At 49.9% G+C, this 19,170-nt stretch overlaps 1 protein-coding gene across 1 annotated transcript; it reads right to left on the reverse strand.

The window, feature by feature from the left end:
- Positions 1-825: 825 nt before the first annotated feature.
- On the reverse strand, positions 826-10,484 carry CFAP73 (cilia and flagella associated protein 73). Its single transcript, XM_067700680.1, has 7 exons — positions 10,294-10,484; positions 8,628-8,736; positions 7,612-7,716; positions 7,092-7,292; positions 6,333-6,573; positions 5,910-6,085; positions 826-1,193 (listed from the first exon to the last, which is right to left on the reverse strand). Exons 1-7 carry the CDS (start codon positions 10,347-10,349, stop codon positions 1,116-1,118), a joined length of 966 nt encoding a protein of 321 aa, XP_067556781.1. The 5' UTR covers positions 10,350-10,484; the 3' UTR covers positions 826-1,115.
- Between the last annotated feature and the right edge of the window lie 8,686 nt (positions 10,485-19,170).

Here is a 19,170-nt window from a genome sequence, read left to right on the forward strand (position 1 = left end):
GCTGGAATCTCCATTTTGCAGATGAGGAAAGTTAGGCTCAGAGGGTGGGTCGGTTGCTCAGATGGGAACGCCCCAAAGCTGGCAGTCAGTCCCCTTCCTCCCACCAGGACAGGCTTGCAGCTGGGACTGGACGGTGGGAGGGAGACAGCACGTAGAGTCTGGGTGCAGAGGGTGCAGTGTGCTTCCTGGATGTGAAGGAGTTCACACTGTCCCCACACACCCAGAGGTCAAAACCTGTCCTGGCCTCTGTCCTGCTTTAAGCCCTGTTCTCCTCAGCCCCTGTTGGGGGTCCTGGGAAGGTCAAGGGCAGCCTCCAGTAGCTGGATTCTCAGAATGGCCATCACTCAGCGCCAGTCCACGACGGAGGAGCCTTTGTGAGCAAGCGCCCCAGGATTGGGTGTCTGCCGTGTGACCCTCTTGCTGGTCCTCCTTTATTTTACTTTACTTACCAAACACTCATCTAAAATTTAGCAGAAATTTTGCACCAGGCCCCATTTCAAGCATCTGACAAACATCAGCTTGTTTAAATACCCCCAACTGGGACCTCCCTGGTGGCGCAGTGGTTAAGAATCCGCCTGCCAATGCAGGGGACATGGGTTTGATCCCTGGTCCAGGAAGATCCCACATGCCGCAGAGCAACTGAGCCTGTGTGCCACGGCTACTGAGCCTGGGCTCTAGAGCCTGTGAGCCACAACTACTGAAGCTCGTGCACCTAGAGCCTGTGCTCCACAACAAGAGAAGCCACTGCAATGAGAAGCCTGCATACCGCAACAAAGAGTAGCCCCTGCTCGCCACAACTAGAGGAAGCCTGTGCAGCAACAAAGACCCAATGCAGCCAGAAATAAATACGTAAATAAATTTATTAAGAGGAAAAAAATCCCCCATCTGCCCTGGGTGGGAGGACCAGGTCCCAGGTCCCATGGTGGATGTGGGATTGGTGCCCTCCATGTAGCCCACATTCACTTAGTATTTGCTGTGTGCTCCTCATGCCCACCCCACTGCAATCTGAGCGGGCACAGCCCTCCTGTCTTTCTCGTGAGAGCCACTCAGCCCGTACCCCGCAGGAATTGTGTACCTCCTGGGGGCCCCTCCCCCACTGCTCACCTGGGTCAGGGTCAGGAGGCGGGGACGGCGGGCTTGGCCTGATGGAGGCCGGCCAGCATGGCGGAGAGGTCCAGGATGAAGAGCTTCACCTGGGGGTTCCAACACAGCCAGAGTCAAATCCCAGCCTCTTGAGTGTCCAGTACCCACCCACCCCCAAAACCCCAGAGGCTGCAAAGCAGGGGTGGGGGATAGAGACCCTCATTAGACAGCAATGATGGTGGTTCCCTGGGGCAGTGAACCTGGCCTAAACCATTCTGGGTTTTTTTGTTTTTGTTTTTTTTGGTGGTACGCAGGCCTCTCACTGTTGTGGCCTCTCCTGTCGCGGAGCACAGGCTCCGGACGCGCAGGCTCAGCGGCCATGGCTCATGGGCCCAGCCGCTCCACGGCATGTGGGATCTTCCTGGACCGGGGCACGAACCCGTGTCCTCTGCATCGGCAGGCGGACTCCCAACCACTGCGCCACCAGGGAAGCCCCCATTCTGGGTTTTTGAAGCCTCAGTCCAAGCTTCCCAAACAGTTGATTCGCGGGCACCTTCAGTTTTCTAGATGGCTATCACCTGTATTATAGTTGAATTAGTATTTTCACTTGCATCAATTTTTTTTCCTTTTAATTGGATTAGTCATGTTCACTGGTATATGACCTACTCTTATCTTCTCCATGGGGCACCCTCCTTTATTTTAATTAACCTATTTATTGGTACAAACTTAGTGAACACCCACGGATCCACTGCCAAGACCTAGAACTTGATGCAAACTTATCCTTGGGCTCTTCCTTCACATTTGTCACCGAAATAAACATCTGACAAGGAAACTCTATCTCTACCAAAAGTGGAAAGAGATTAAATTACTCCTTGCCGTAAGTAAGGGGTAACTGGAAAAATAACGAAATGAAAATGAAGCCTGGTTACTCAATTCTGGCAGCTACCATTACCCACAGAGGGTGTGAGCCCCCAGGCCCTGGAGACCAGGGAGTATTATGAGGTTAAAGGCATAGTTGCTGCCCCCCCGCCGCCATTGAACCTTTCTCCTTGGTAAGATCAGATGGTTGGTTCAAAAAGCACTGGCTTTCCATCACTCTGATACCAAAACCAGAAAAAGATATCACACAAAAAATTATAGACCAATATCACTGATGAACACAGACGCAAAAATCCTGAACAAAATACTAGCAAACAGAATCCAACAGCACATTGAAAGGATCATACACCATGATCAAGAGGGATTTATCCCAGGGATGCAAGGATTCTTCAATATACACAAATCAATCAATGTGATACACCACATTAACAAATTAAGGAATAAAACCCAAATGATCCTCTCAATAGATACAGAAAAAGCTTTTGACAAAGTTCAACACCCATTTATGATAAAAACTCTCCAGAAAGTGGGCATAGAGGGAACCTACCTCAACATAATGAAGGCCATATATGACAAACCCACAGCAAGCATCGTACTCAATGGTGAAAAAGCATTTCCACTAAGATCAGGAACAAGACAAGGCTGTCCACTCTCACCACTCTTATACAACATAGTTTTTGAAGTCCTATTCACAGCAATCAGAGAAGAAAAAGAAAAGGAATACAAATTGGGAAAGAAGAAGTAAAACTGTCACTGTTTGCTGATGACATGTTACTATACATAGAAAATCCTAAAGATGCCACCAGAAAACTACTAGAGCTAATCAATGAATTTGGTAAGGTTGCAGAGCACAAAATTAATGCACAGAAATCTCTGGCATTCCCATACACCAACAACGAAAAATCAGAAAGAGAAGTTATGGAAACACTCCCATTTACCATTGCAACAAAAAGAATAAAATACCTAGGAATAAACCTGCCGAAGGAGGTGAAAGACTTGTACTCAGAAAACTATAAAACACTGATGAAAGAAATCAAAGATGACATAAGCAGATGGAGAAATACACCATGTTCTTGGATTGGAAGAATCAATATTGTGAAAATGACTATACTGCCCAAAGCAATCTACAGATTCAATGCAATCCCTAGCAAACTACCAATGACATCCTTCACAGAATTAGAACAAAAAATTTTACAATTCGTATGGAAACACAAAAGACCCCGAATAGCCAAAGCACTCTTGGGAAAGGAAAATGGAGTTGGAGGAATCAGGCTCCCCAACTTCAAACTATACCACAAAGCTACAGTAATCAAGACAGTATGGTACTGGCACAAAAACAGAAATATAGATCAATGGTACAGGATAGAACGCCCAGAGATAAATCCACGCACATATGGCCACCTAATTTATGACAAATTACAAGAACATACAGTGGAGAAAAGACAGCCTCTTTGATAAGTGGTGCTGGGAAAACTTGGACAGCTACATGTAAAAGAATGAAATTAGAACAATAAACATAAACAAAAATAAACTCCAAATGGATTAAAGACTTAAATGTAAGACCAGACACTATAAAACTCTTAGAGGAAAACATAGGAAAAACACTCTTTGACATAAACCGCAGCAAGATCTTTTTGACCCACCTCCTAGAGTAACGGAAATAAAAACAAAAATAAACAAATGGGACTTAATTAAACTTAAGAGCTTTGCACAGCAAAGGAAACCATAAACAAGACAAAAAGACAATCCTCAGAATGGGAGAAAATATTTGCAAATGAAACAATAGACAAAGAATTAATCTCCAAAATATACAAACAGCATACGGAGCTCAATATCAAAAAAAAAAAAAATCCAGTTAAAAAATGGGCAGAAGACCTGAATAGACATTTCACCAAGGAAGACATACATGAAAAGATGCTCAACATCACTAATTATTAGAGAAATGCAAATCAAAACTACAATGAGAAACCCCCTCATGCCAGTCAGAATAGCCATTATCAAAAAATCTAGAAACAATAAATGCTGGAGGGCTTCCCTGGTGGCGCAGTGGTTGAGAGTCCGCCTGCCGATGCAGGGGACATGGGTTCATGACCCGGTCCGGGAAGATCCCACATGCCGTGGAGCGGCTGGGCCTGTGAGCCATGGCTGCTGAACCTGCGCGTCCGGAGCCTGTGCTCCACAACGGGAGAGGCCACAACAGTGAGAGGCCTGCGTACCGGTTTAAAAAAAAAAAAAAATGCTGGAAAGTGTGTGGTGAAAAGAGAACCCTCTTGCACTGTTGGTGGGAATGTAAATTGATACAGCCACTATGGAAAACAGTATGGAGGTTCCTTAAAAAACTAAAAATAGAACTACCATATGACCCAGCAATCCCACTACTGGGCATATACCCTGAGAAAACCATAATTCAAAAAGAGTCATGTACCAAAATGTTCACTGCAGCACTATTTACAATAGCCAGGACATGGAACCAACCTAAATGTCCATCAACAGATGAATGGATAAAGAAGATGTGGCACATACATACAATGGAATATTACTCAGCCATAAAAAAAACGAAATTGAGTTATTTGTAGTGAGGTGGATGGACCTAGAGTCTGTCATACAGAGTGAAGTAAGTCAGAAAGAGAAAAAGAAATGCCATATGCTAATGGATATATATGGAATCTAAAAAAAAAAAAAAAAAAAGGTACTGATGAACCTAGTTGCAAGGCAGGAATAAAGAGGTAGACATAGAAAGTGGACTTGAGGGCACGGGGTGGGAGGGCGAAGCTGGGGCGAAGTGAGAGTGGCATTGACATATACACACTATGGAATGTAAAATAGTTGGCTGGTGGGAAGCAGCAGCATAGCACAGGGAAATCGGTGCTTTGCGATGACCTAGAGGGGTGGGATAGGGAGGATGGGAGGGAGGCTCAAGAGGGAGGGGATATGGGGACATGTGTAGGCATATGGCTGATTTGCTTTGTTGTGCAACAGAAACTAACACAGTATTGCAATTATGCTCCAATTATGCTCCAATAAAGCAATTATACTCCAATAAAGATTATACTCCAATAAAGCAATTATACTCCATAAAGCTCTATTAAAATAAAATAAGATAAAAAGGACTGGCTTTTGCCTGTTGCTTCATATCAAGCCTCTGTCCCTCCTAGAGTCGTCTTTTGTACCTTGGGGTACCCGGGCAACACTTGAGAGAACAGTGGTGTACATACGAATCCACCCGACTCAGGATGTGGCACAAAGGTAGGCTCTGGGGACCCAGTTCTTGGCATTTGGTTGGAATTCTGGCTGCAGGACAGGAGTGGGATGGGATGGGTTAAAGGCAGGGGTGTTTCCTCCACTTCTCAAAGGGGCCATGCTTTGGGAACCCACTAGAATCAACAGAAGTGTCCAAAGTCAGAAACCCCCTGCCTCTGTTGTAAACCATGTCACATGTTCTACCACCTTGCAAACCCGAGTGAATAGAAAAGCCGGGCATACTTGGTACACAATGACATTTGTAATGCCATCGTACAGAAAGAAAAACCACTGTACAACGCTGCCCTCACGCTTCCCAGGGAAGCCAAGACCTGACTGTGTGGGAGCCAGAGGGTCAGGGACTAATTAAAGGTGAGTCTCCATCTCCTGGTTTCTTGTCGATGTCACGTTTGTGCTTTTGATCCTGAGACAGAAGAACTCTTGGCATAACTGTATTGTACCCATCAGTATATACCCCGGCCTCCTGCACAGTGAGGGCACTGAGACCCAGAGAAGATCTTCTGACCTCATAGCAGGTGACCAGCAGAGCCGAGACCAACCCAGGGCTCCCGGGCAGGGGCCCGGGCGGCCACGGAGCTAGGAGACTGGGCTCTGATCGCAGAGGATCGCAGAGAAGGCGGGATTTCAGGCACCATGATGTTCCCAACCCTTAGGGGGCAGGAGGTGACATAAAGAGAGATCCTCACCTGCTCCAGCTGCCCCTCGGTGTCCTCGATGTCCAGGGCAGGTGGGCGCCTCTGGTGCTGGCACACTAGCTGGAACAGGTTGAGTGCGGCCATCCTGGTGCGTCCCAGGAGCAGGGTCTTCTCAGCCGCGGTGTTCTGGATCTGAATATACTTGGATTCCTGGAAAACACCGCCCCCTTCCCCATTAAGGTGTGAGCTGGCCTGAGGAGGGCTGGGACCACATTCGCGTCCACTTCCCACCAGTCATAGATGCCCCTAGGTGCTATCAGGGAGAGGAGTGCTGGACTCGGGTGTCAAGTTCTCATAGGAAGGGCCTCCTGCGCCCTAAAGTGCTTTCCGATGCCTGAAACCTGCCCATGAGCGTAGCGTTGCCCCATATGGCACTCCTCCCGGCGGTGGGAGGCTGGGGTCCCGGGCGCCCACCTCCTCCCGGCGGCGGTACCCAGTGCAGCGTGCGCTCCCGCGCCGCCTCCAGTTGCTCCAGCAGTTGCGCTCGTCGCTGGCCCTGCCGCAGCAGCTCGTCCTGCCAGGTGTCCCGCAGCCGCCGCAGCCGCGCGCGCGCCTCCTCCAGCTCCGCGAGCCGCTGGCGCTCCGTGAGCCTCAGCGCCGCCTGCGTGTCGGCCAGGCCGTCGAAGCGCGCCATCAGCTCGGGGACCTCTTGGAACTGGGATGGGGTCGGGAGGGGGACTCACCGGGACTGCAGCCCCCCTGCCCTTCCTCGCCCTACCATCCCCCGCGCCTCCTCATCCCAACTGTGAAATGGGGACATCACACAGCCCCTGCCCCAGAAGTGTGATTACTCCGGCCCCTCCCCACCTCCACCATCAAACCTAGCTAAGCTTCACTGCCTGTGATTAATACTAAGTCACTGTTTCATTCAACTAATACTGAGTGTTTGGATTCCCCCTCCCCCCACCTGCCTGTGTGTCCTTGAGTAAGTTATCTTTCTGAGCCTCAGTTGCCCATCTGTAAAATGGGGTTGGCAATAACAAGACTCACTTCACTGGACCTTGGAGAGAATTCAAGAACAAAGCGTGTTCCTGACATACAGTTAGTGCTCAATAAGTGGTGACTCCTGGCATACAGTTAGCGCTCCAGTAGTGCACACTTCCAAAGCCGTCCCTGAGGCTGCCTGGGGCTGCACGTGGCGCTGAACACCAAAACCTCCTGCAGGGCGCTCACCTCGGGCAGCTGCTCCAGTACTTGCCCCAGCAGGCGCGCGCAAGGCTCGAGGCGCCAAAGCAGGCGCTGCAGCCGCGCGCGCTCCCGCTGCAGCTCCTCCAGCTGAGCCCGAAGCCGCAGCGCCTCCGCCTCCCGGCGGCCCGCCAGTTGCCGCTCCTCCGCCGCCCTCCGCAGTGCGCGGCTGCGCCGGGCCTCCGCATCCTGGGAAGGAGGGATGGAGAGGAGGCGACGACCCCCAGGACTTGGGAGCCTGCGGAGCTTGTCGCATCCACTCCACCCCAACATTCGCACGCTGAGTCACGGGTTGCAAATAGATGGCCCACGGGCCAAATCCAGCCAGAATCTCTGATTTTGGTCCCACTCCTCTCCCACGCTTTTTAAAATGCTTCAAGCAGTAGTGTGTATTTCCCACCACTCCCTTTTGTGTTGGTAAGCCCACTTTTTAAGTTTACGTCTGGTTCCTTTAGGATTGTGACTTTGTGACCCTCTGCCCTGCCTCCCCCCAGCAGGCTCCACCTACCTGCAAAAATTTTTCAAAGCGGACAAAGGACCCCTTTAACTCCTGCTCTTTCTGTTCCAATTGTTCCCACCGCTGTTTCAGGGATGCCTGCATAGTCTGGAACACCTGGGGGGTAAGGAGTGGGTGTCTGTGTTTGTTTGGGGTTTCAAGTCATCCAGCGCTTTCACGCTCACACTTAACCTCGCTCACCTTTTGCCCTTAATCTTTTTTTTTTTTTTTTTTTTGGCTGCTGCCTTGCCGCGTGTGGCATCTTAGTTCCCATGCCCCCTGTGGAAGCGCGGAGTCCTAACCACTGGACCACCAGGGAAGTCCCTTTTGCCCTTAATCTTGTCACTGCACCCTTGCTCAAATCCACCCGTGGCTCTCACCACCCACGATGAAACCCAAATTCCCTCCTGTAGCCCCTGCGTGTCAGCATGCCTGCTCTTCCTTGGGGCCTCATCTTACCCTCTCTCCTCTGACACTGTCTTCTAGCCTCTTACCCACCTGTGTTTTGTCCTTGCCTTCCTGTCTTTGTATATGTTGCTCCCTCTGCCTGTTTCTCCCTCCTCACCCTGTCCCCCTTTGCTGGATAAGCCGACTTGCCCTTCAGCATTCCCTAAGACATCACTTCCTCCAGGAAGTCCTCCATGACCACCCCTGTGTAGAGATAGGGGCTTTCTCTGGGCTCCCACAGCCCTTGCTCAGTGCTTCCCCCCTCACAGCCATCACCACCTGGACGCTTGTCTGTCCGCTTCTCTAAGCTGTGAGCCCATGAGGGCAGGGCCTGTGGTGAGACCTCTAGATCCCAGCGCAGTGCCCTGCATGCAGTAGCTGCTCAGTGCATATTTATTTGCACAAACCACTGATCTCATTTGATCCCCCGTTTGACAGACGAGGAAACCAAGGCTCAGGACGGTGATTTGTCTCAGACCTTGTAGGAATAAGTTGGCTCCATCACTTTCCCATCTTTTTCTTCCCATCTTTTTTTAACTTTTTGTCCCCAAAAGTTTCAGGGACTGCATTGAGTGGCTCACCTCCTTCTGGGCCTGAAGGCCCTGGTCCGCATCCACCAGTTCCTGCCTCTTCTCCAAGAGACGCAGCAGTGGCGGTGGGACGTGGTCCACATTCTGCCCCTGGATCTTCCTGGAGGGGCTCGAGGAAGAGGTGAGGGTGAAGGAGGCAAGAGTCAGGGCCCCCAAACTCCCCACTGGTGCCTGACATACCCCAACTAGCTACCTCCTGGCTGTTGAATTTTTCATTCATTCAACAAATTGTCCCGAGCACCTACTCTGTACCAGGCACTGTTCTGGGCACTGGGGATGCAGCCCTGATCAAGACAGACAGATCCCTGCCCTCCAGGAGCTGCCGTCCTGCTGGGGACCACAGAAAAAAAGCTAGCAAATAATAATAAATAATGCTAGGACATGGCAGGTGCTAAGATGAAAAATTCAGCAGACTGAAGGGACTCTCTCAATAGGAAGATAGAAAAGTCTCTGTGGGGGGGACATCTGAGCAGAAGCTTGAAGGGGAAGAGGGAGGGAGCCATGAGGATACCGCAGGGAACAGATTCTAGGCCGAGGGAATGGCCTATGACAAACCCCGAGGGAAGGACCTTGGTGTGTAGAAGGAGCTGCCAGGAGGCCAGTGCAGTTGGAGGGGAGGAAGGAGCAGAGAGACGGGAACTGAGATCAGGGAAGTTGTGAGGGTGACTGCGGTGGGCCGTGATGAGGGGGTACTTTGGCCTTGACTCTGAGTGAGGTGGGAGGCCTGGGAGGGTTTGGAGCAGAGGAGGGAATCCCCTCTGGCTCCTGTGGGGAGCAAGAACAACAGGAGGGGCAGGGCAGCTGCAGGGGACCAGGGACGGGTCACAGGATAATGCGGAGAGGATGGGGCTCTGATCTGGGTGGGTGCAGTAGAGAGGTAAGGAGGGGGCGGTTCTGGATACCACTGGAGAGCAGAGCTGATGGGGTGACGAGAGGGGGAGAAAGGAGTCGAAGGGGAACCTAGATGCTGGAAGGTCGTTGCTGATAGCGGGCTGAGTGGGAAGCAGGGAGATCAGCTCTTCGCTAAGGCCAAGTTGAGACTGAGCTGCCTATTGACCTCTGCGGGAAGGATCCAGGGGGAGGCTGGGATCTGGAGCCAGGCTCACAGGGGAGAGGAGGGGCTGGACACAGCTCCGCAGGGTCGGCCCTGTAGGGAGCAGAAGGGATGCACTGCCATTCCACTAGGCAAGGCTCTCCCAGCTCTGGTCCAGGGGAAACCCTCCCATTTTACTGATTCTGAGACTGAAGATGGGACCCCCGGCCACACTGCTGAAACAAGGCAGGCACCGGACAAGCTTCCTCCACTCTTCCTTTAAAATGCAGTTTGCAGTGAGAGGGGGCAAGAGCTCGAAGAGTAATTCCTTCCCACCTTGGATCAAATGATATAATCTCAGCTGGATATCAACTAGGGATGGGGATCGAGAACAGGTTAGAGACCTGGGCCTTTGACCCAGCTCTGCCCTAATTACCCCTGAGACCTTGAGGAAATTGCCATTTCCTTCGGAGCTTCAGTTTCTTCCTCTATGAAGTGGGGGCAATAATCCCCCACCAAGAACTGCCCGAGGAAGCCAGAACCCAGGGGTAGGGGGAAGGGAGGGATCTTCCCACCTGCTCCTGCCCTCCTTTCAGCCCCCCCCTACCACCCCACGCCACTCACGGAGACAGTTTCTCTTGCAAGGCCAGTCGGAAATATTTCTCCCAGGGCACTGCCATTCTCCTGGCAATTGCCCCAGGCTTGCTTTCTTTCTGGAGTTTGCACTAGCCTAGAGGAGGCCCTGGAGGGTTCTGATGGAGGGTTTGCACGCTCAGTATTCCCGGAAGGCAGCCACCCAGCCAGCCTCGGTCGCCCGGGCAACCAACGACACAACATTCCATTGCCTGCCTGAGGCCTGGAGAATCCACCCGGAGAGGGAGAGAGAGGGGGCTGCAGGGAGGGGAGCATCTTCTGCCCGGTCTGGAGGAGGCTTGAACTCCCAATCTAAATTGGGGTGCAGTGAACAGGACGTGGGTCTCTTGGCCAATAATTTGCCCCTCGGTGCCCCACGTCTGGTCAAACCTCTTCCTGCATGGGTGGGATGGGGCCTCACTAATGTGGCTGTGTGCTCAGATGTCTGTTCAAATGAGTAATTATTGGACACCCACTGTTTGCCAGGTCCTTGGGGGGCAGGCATTCACTCCCTGGCAAGGTGCTGAGGTCCTACTATGTTCCAGCCCTTTGATGGTCCACTCCCATTGCTGGCTACCCTAGCCTTGTCTCACGGAGCCCCCAGCCTGGTTAGGGAGATAAAGCAGAGGGGCCATCAGCACTACCCTGTGGAAACCAACTTGGAGGGACCCAGAATCTGCATTTGGAGGATGGGGGGTAGGGGAGGAGGTGACATAGCTTGCGCAATTACAGTGGGTCAGACACTGTCCTGAGTACTCTACTTACGGTATCTAATTTAATCTTTAAAACAGCACTGCCGGGAGTGGTAATAGAGAAAAGTACCCAGAGTAATATTACAAATACTCATGCATCCGCCAACTGGAAATAACAAACACGAGCGTCTTGTCCTCTTTGCTTCCAAGCGTCTTATTTTTCCTTTTTAAATAATTTGTTTTTTCATGTAAGGAAATGTATTTTCTTTTTGTAGAGTAACACTATTTAAAAAAAAATTTTATTGAGGTATAAGTGATTTATACTGTTGTGTTAATTTTTCTGTACAGCAAAATGATTCAGTTATATATGATTCAGTTGTACATATATATGTATACTTTTTCATACTCTTTTCCATTATGGTTTATCACAGGATATTGAATATAGTTCCCTGTGGTAGGGGAACAAAGTAGGACTTTGTTGTTTATCCATTCTATATATAATTGTTTGCATCTGCTAATCCCAAACTTCCAATCCATCCCTCCCCTACCCCCCTCCCCTTTGGCAACCATAAGTCTGTTCTCTATATCTGTGGGTCTGTTTCTGTTTCTTAGATAAGTTCATTTGTGTCATATTTTAGATTCCACATATATGTGATATCATATGGTATTTGTCTTTCCCTTTCTGACTTATTTCACTTAGTGTGATAATCTCTACGTTCATCCATGTTGCTGCAAATGGCATTATTTCATTCTTTTTTATGGCTGAGTAGTATTCCACTGTATATATGTACACCACATCTTCTTTATCCATTCATCTGCTGATGAACATTTAGTTTGTTTCCATGTCTTGACTATTGTAAATAGTGCTGCTATGAACACTGGAGTGCATGTATTTTTCAAATTAGAGTTTTGTCCAGATATATGCCCAGGAGTAGAATTGCTGGATCATTTGGTAACTCTATTTTTAGTTTTTTGAGGACTCTCCATACTGTTTTCCATAGTGACTGCACCAATTTACGTTCCTACCAACAGTGTAGGAGGGTTCCCTCTTCTCCAGACCCTCTCCAGCGTTTGTTTCGGGTTTTTTCCATAAATTTTATTTATTTATTTTTGGCTGCATTGGGTCTTCATTGCTGCGTGCGGCCTTTCTCTAGTTGCAGCGAGCAGGGGTACTCTTCATTGTGGCGCACGGGCTTCTCATTGCGGTGGCTTCTCTTGTTGCAGAGCATGGGCTCTAGGCATGCAAGCTTCAGTAGTTGTGGCACTCTGGCTCAGTAGTTGTGGTGTGTGGACTTAGTTGCTCCGCAGCATGTGAGATCTTCCCAGACCAGGGCTCGAACACATGTCGTCTGCATTGGCAGGTGGATTCTTAACCACTGTGCCACCAGGGAAGCCCCAGCTTTTTTATTTACAGATAATTGTAGATTCCTGTGCAGTTTAAGAAATAAAAAGAGAGATTCCATACTGCTTCACCCAGTTTCCCCCAGTGGTGACATCTTGCACAGCAACGGTCCAGATCACAATAAGGATATTGACATTGATACAATCCCCCCACCTTATTCAAAATGCTTAGTTTTATAATCACTTGTGTGTGTGTGTGTGTGTGTGTGTGTGTGTGTGTGTGGGTATTTAGTTCTATGCAATTTTTACAATTTTATTTATTTATTTGGCCATATAGCTGGCTTATGGGATCTTAGTTCCCTGACAAGGGATCAAACCTGGGCCCCTGGCAGTGGAAGACCGGAGTCCTAACCACTGGACCGCCAGGGAATTCCCTCATTCTATGCAATTTTATCACATGTCCATTCCTATGACTGCCACAGTCCAGATACAAAGCATTCATCACGAGGATACTTCAAGCTAACCTTATATAGCCATACCCATCCCCTCCCTCCTGCCTTCCTAATACCTGGCAACCATTCATCTGTTCTCCATCTGTATTACTTTGTCATGTCAGGGGTGTTGTATAGTAATTGGAATCATATACTATGTAACCTTCTGAGATTGGCTTTTTTCAACTCAGCATCATTCTCTCTCTTTTTTTCATGGATGAAGAAATTTTATTTTTTAAAAAATATTTATTTATTTATTATGGCTGCACTGGGTCTTCACTGTGGCACGTGGAATCTTCACTGCAGCACGTGGAATCTTCACTGCAGCATGTGGGACCTTTTAGTTGTGGCATGTGGAGTCTTAGTTGCGGCATGCATGTGGGATCTAGTTCCTCGATCAGGGAATGAACCTGGAGCCCTTGCATTGGGGGGCATGGAGTCACCCACTGGACCACCAGGGAAGTCCCTCAACATCATTCTCTTGAGATCCATGCTGGTTGTTACAGGTGTTTGTTTTTTTGATTGCTGAGTAGCATTCCATGGGATGGATATGCCTCAGTTTGTTTAATCACTCATGTTGGAGGATATTTGGGTTGTTTCCTATCTTTGGCTATTATGAATACGGCCACTGTGAAGATTCCTGTCCTGGTTTTTGAGTGAACGTAAGTTTTCATTTCTCTGGTATAGAAGCCCAAGGGCACAATTGCTGGGTCATATGGTAAGTGCCTGTTTAGGGTTTTTGTTTTTGTTTTAAATTAAGAACCTGCCGTATTCTTTTCCAGAATGGCTGTCCCATTTTATATTCCCACTAGCAATGTATAAGTGATCCAGTTTTTTCCTACATCCTCGCTGCCATCACTATTTTTTGTTTTAGCCATTCTGATCGGTGTGTAGCGATATCTTTGTGGTTTTATGTTGCATCTCTCTACTGGCTAATGATGATGAACATATTTTTATGTGCTTATTTGCCATCTGTATATCCTCTTCAGCAAAATATCTGTTCAAGTCTGTTGCCTATGTTCTAACTGGATTTTTTTTAACTGTTGAGTTTTGAGACTTCTCTGAGTATTCTAGATACGGGTCTGGGTGTTCCAGATAGCCCTCTCTTGGATATTTTCTCCCAGTCTGTAGCTTCTCTTCTTATTCTCTTCACATGGTCTTTTGCAAAGTTTGAAATTGTGATGAGATCCAACTTGCCACTTTTTCCTTTGTGGATTGTGCTTTTGGTGTCAAGTCTAAGGTGGGTTTTGAACTCAGTCCATCCGGGTGTGGAGTCCACCCTCTTAACCACAACACTCCACATAGAGTTGAGCCCTTTTTGGATCTTGTCCTCCTTAGACCCATTCCCTTCCTTCCATCCCTAGAGAATACCATCATCTTGAAGCTGGTGTGAATCTTCCCTTCTTAATTTCTCTTCTTTTAGAGGTGTTTTTTTTTTAACAGTGTTTATTGAGCACCTTCTATGTGCCAGGCACTGTGTGAGGATACAGCAGTGGATAAGACAAAACCTGTCTTCATGGGTCTTAGAGGCTAATGGGGATGCCAGATGAATCAAATCGCCCTGCAAATATGTCATTACATGCTGACAGGATTGCCAGGGGAGGTGCAGAAGTGCAAGGAGGGAGTCAGGGAGGCCTCCTTGAGGAAGTGACATGTAAACCCTGAAGGGTGAGGAGGGGTGAGTAGAGGAGAGGAGGGGTATTCCAAGTATTGGGAACAGCATGTGCAAAGGCCCTGAGGCAAGAGGATATGGCCCCTCCTAGAAGAGAACAAAGGTCTGTAGGTTGGTGTGCAGAATTCTAGGATGAGGGTGCAGGTCAGGACTGCACAGGGCCAAGGAAGGGCAATACCTGGGCTAGAAGTGACAAACAGGGGATGGTGGTTCAGCGGGGATAAGTGACTCCTCCGAGAGCACACAGGCTGAGAGGTGCTGGGCCCTGGAGTTTGTTTATATAGAGATAACCCATCCCTGCTTTGGAACTGCTCATGGCTTGGAGGAGGTGAGGTCCCTACACACTTGTCTTCAGAGGCTGGAGCTGTGGCTTTAGCTCTGCGGCCAGTGGATCTACCTCCCCACCCCAGGCCACAGCATTCCTCTCTGTTAAATGGGGCATTGCTTCCAAACGCTTCCGGGGCTCCCCTGCCAAGCTGCTGAGGCAGGCCTCCCCCCTGTCTCTGTCTCCATGTCCTGGGGGATGGGGTGGGCGGAGCTGCTGAGTGACAGCAAGACACAACTTCTCAGCTGGCCTTGCCCTTGGCCACAAAGCCACAAGCTCTGGAAATATCCACTCTCCCCACCCCCGCATTCCCCCAACCCCCAGTCTCACGCTTGGGCAGCTTCCCCCTTCCTACTTCTCCATTCCAAAGCGGGGGCAGGGGAGGGCACTTTGTGGAGTAGGGCTGAGGAAGGAGGAAGCCGGGGTGCAGCCTGCAGACGCACACCTTGTCTTCAGGCTGTGGGAGGAGGGGACTTACAGGCCCTGCTTCCTGGCAGCCAGCCCGCAAGAGGGGCTTTGGAAATCCTGCCCACTCCTCCCACCGCCACCTCCTGTCCCACGTGGCTTCCTGCCCGGAATCGTGCCTGGCACTCACCAACGAGGCTTTGTGTTCCCGAGATAAAGAACACGCTCCTCACCCCCAAACTGGTCCCGGGTTGGTCTGTCTTGTCCCGATCTTGGTGGTCTCAGAAGGGATGGTGCCACTTCCCAGCAGGGGAAACCGACGTCTAGAGATGCACAGGTCTGCGGAGCCAGAGGAGGGGTCTGTCTCCCGCTTTGGGGGTGAAGGTGTAGCTGAGAGGTGGTGAGTTGGCAGTGTTAGGGCGCCGTGGGGAGAAAGGAAGTAAAAAGGAATATGACCATTGCCACAAGGAGAGAGGCCAGATTCCAGCCCTCGAGGGGAATTGGATACTATGCAACCCAGAGAGTGTCTTTTGAGTCCTTCTTATGTGCCAACTGGTGTGGGAGGCACTGCATGAATCAGTCATTGTCCCTGACATTTAGGAGATAAGACAAGCATGTAAATCCCCACAAAACAAGAGAACAAGAGACCAAGGTCACAGAGAGGTGCCAACAGGCGGGCAGTGGGGGGCGGTCAGCACTGCCTTCCCTGCCACCTTCCAGGCTTCCCGGAGGCTGTGAGCAGAGCTACAAAGCAAGGGCAGCGGGGCTTTCAGAGACCAGAGGAAGTACGAATTATTTTCTGATTAAAAAGAAGCACATGCCATTATGTCAGAGAAAGCCCTCCAGTTCTGTGCTTGCTGTATTGTCTACATATCACTTCGTACTGCCCACTGAGAGTCTGTTCCTAGCTGCCCATTACTTTTGTCTGTATCACCCTCCTGAGAGCCCATGAGAGCAGGGCTGGGCTGTGTGTACCTCATTGTATCCCCACTGCCTAGTACATAGTAGGTGCTCAATACACATCTGTTAAATAAGAAGAGAATTTCATATATAATATGTAAACATTTTATATATATGAAAGGAATAATACAAGAAAAGAATTTTATATATATATATAATACTTTATGGCATCAGTATCATGCCTATATAAGGTTGTATATACTGTGTTTTTCCCACGACTTGCATTTCTTTTTGGCTGCACCACTCTGCTAGTGGGATCTGAGTTCCCAGACCAGGGATCAAACCCATGCCCTTGGCAGTGAAAGCACGGAGTCCTAACCACTGAACCACCAGGGAATTCCCTATGACGTGCTTTTTTTTTTTTTTTAAAGCACTTTTCCTGTTATTAAATAGTGTTCAAGAACATAATGCCATTTGCAGCTATATATAGCTGGGACTTCCCTGGTGGTCTAAGACTGTGCTCCCAATGCAGAGGGCCCGGGTTCGATGCCTGGTCAGGGAACTAGATCCTGCATGCCGCAACTAAAGATCCTGCATGCCGCAACAAAGATCCCACGTGCCACAAGTAAGACCTGGCGCAGCCAAATAAATAAAGAAATATTGAAAACAACCCACACAGCTATCTAGTGTTCCATGGCACTGCTCTTACATTATCTGCACTTTATTTCACCCCACCCGTCCTAATTTTTATTTAATTGTATCTGTGGGACTTAAACCAGGAAATAGATAGATAAAGGGATGTAAAGGCTTTCCTGGTGGAAGGATAGGGCAAAGGTAGGATCAGGGGGTGGGCTGGGGGTAATATGAATAAAATCTTAAAGGTGTTGAATTCAGGAATGGGGTCGAGAGGGCCATGCGGCCAGGGAATCCTGGACCCAGTGGTGTGTTGTTAAATTGCCTCTCCAAAACAAATTGTAGTGTTTATTTGCTGATTTCCATGGTGCAAATTCTCCTCCTGTGGTTGATTTCAGTTTCCTGATGCGGCATTGCTGAATACGGGGTTGGAAGGGCGTGGGCGCAGCCGGCTCTCAGGGACCAGTAGGCGCAAGCTTCAGCACAGCCCTGTCAGTGCCCAGGCCTGATCCCCACTCTGGTATGAGGAGGCCTCTCCACTCTGTGTCTGTGAGCCCTCCCTGGGCCCCAGGCCCAGCATCTCAGATGAAGGGGGTGGGACTCGTCCTGGGTAGTGAGGCCCATCGGGGTGCAGGAGCCCAATCTTGAGATCTTGCTATCAGATTTCACAGCTGGGATGCAAACCCCCAGATTCCCCAGCTCAGCAACTTGGAGCCGCACTGGCTCCACTGAAGTGTGGCTGCTCCATCCATCCCTGGAATTTAGGGCTGGGCCTGGTGCTCTGCTCCAGCCACAGAGTCCTTAGGACCCAGCCTCAGAGCTCAGCCACCCAGTGGGGCTCAAGGTCAGGCACAGTGGTGGGATCAGGATGTTCCATTATGGCCGTGACGCTTATGAGCACTTGCTGTATGCCAGGCTGTGCTGAACGTTTGACGTTTCATTCATCGCATCTTCACACCCAGCCTATGAGGTGGGCGCTGGTTTTATTCCCAATTTACTGATGAGGAAACTGAGGCACTGAGAGGGTAACTCACTTGCCCAAGAGCATCCAGCTCATACCTGTAGGTGCCAGGATTCAATCCCAGGTTGGCTGAACGCTAAAACCTCTGCTCTTAAATCCTCAGCCCAGTATCTCCTCCCACTTGGCTTTACGAAGCACCTGCTATGTGCATCCCGTGGGCGGTAGACTGTACAGAGTTGACAAGAAGATGATAGTGGGTCTGTGTTGAAGAGGCTTAGAGGATGGGGAAGGGGAGGCAGCTAACCATTTCTTGAGCACCTACTATGTGCCAGGAAAGATGCCAGGTGCCTTACACAGCCGTCTTGATTAACTCTACAACAATCTCACGAGAAAGGTGAGACCCTTTCCACGTGACAGCCCAGGCCTGGGCTCTCAGGAGCCTGTCTTCTTCTTTCCCAAATGGCCTCTAGCAGGTCACACTCCTCTGGGCCACATTTCCCCCTCTGGTTCCTTGACAGGAACTGCCCTAGGAGACCTCAAACCCTCTGCCAGTTACAGGTCAAAGCTTCTCAGAACAACAGGAGGTAGCCAGGCCATTTGGAAAGTATGGAGACTGTGGCCACAACTCCAGGCAAATTGCAGGGCCAGACGCTGGATATTGGATAGGTGACAGAGCTAGCTCCCTGGAGGCCTGGCTGGCACAGTCCATAGCCTTTGTAACCCCCCTGGGAGCCTGGGGAGGGGCGTCTGGGAATGTGGCTTCCTGCTCAGCTCCGGAAGTTGGGCCAAGATGGCTGGTGGTGGTTTGGTTGGCATCCCAGGTGGCCCTAGGACAAGGCCCCCAGGTTCCATCAAGGGTCCCTGGGGGCTGGATAGCCTATCTGAGGTCTCTTTTTAAGAAGAAAAGATTTCGCCACAAGCTCCCACCTAGGTGAGTGGGGGCGGGGAGAGGCAGGACACCTGTCTTGAAGTAGCAGTCGCATAACAAGTACCATTTTCCCCTCCTGAGGATCTGGGGTAACTGATAAAGATTATGGGAGGGCTTTAACTACTCCTCAGGGCTACCACTGCTCTGGAATCAATGGTGCATCACCCCTCATACCCTGTTGAAGGATGTTGCAATACTTCTAAGCCTTGGGGCCAGCCCTGCTAGGCCCATTTCCCAGATGGGGTAACTGAGGCCCAGACTTTGGAAGGACTCACCAGATGGAGGCCAGCCAGGGAAAGAGTTCCAGGGATCTGAATTCCTCACCAGCCTGGCTGGGGTGCTGGGTGGGAAGTCAAGGAGGGAGACGGGGAAGCAGATCACGGGGCTACTCCTGTGGCTGGGCAGGGCCCTTCCGGAATTGCCAGTCTGGGCATTGACTCCTGAAATCAGTAAGTAGAGCCTTCGCGTTGGTGCCCAGCCCTGGGTTGACCTGACCGGAAAGAGTCCCTTCTGAGAACTC

The sequence above is a fragment of the Pseudorca crassidens genome, chromosome 12 (assembly GCF_039906515.1).
Source record: "Pseudorca crassidens isolate mPseCra1 chromosome 12, mPseCra1.hap1, whole genome shotgun sequence".
Lineage (NCBI taxonomy): Eukaryota > Metazoa > Chordata > Mammalia > Artiodactyla > Delphinidae > Pseudorca > Pseudorca crassidens.

What these genes read in the sequence shown, in the direction of transcription:
- CFAP73 (XM_067700680.1), bottom strand. Translation starts at nt 10,349, where the DNA reads ATGGCAGTGCCCTGGGAGAAATATTTCCGACTGGCCTTGCAAGAGAAA. An exon ending in GGTACCGCCGCCGGGAGGAG is followed by an intron (nt 6,086 to 6,332) that starts GTGGGCGCCCGG and finishes TTAATGGGGAAG; the next exon opens with GGGGCGGTGTTTTCCAGGAA. An exon ending in CCGAGGGGCAGCTGGAGCAG is followed by an intron (nt 1,194 to 5,909) that starts GTGAGGATCTCT and finishes TGGAACCCCCAG; the next exon opens with GTGAAGCTCTTCATCCTGGA.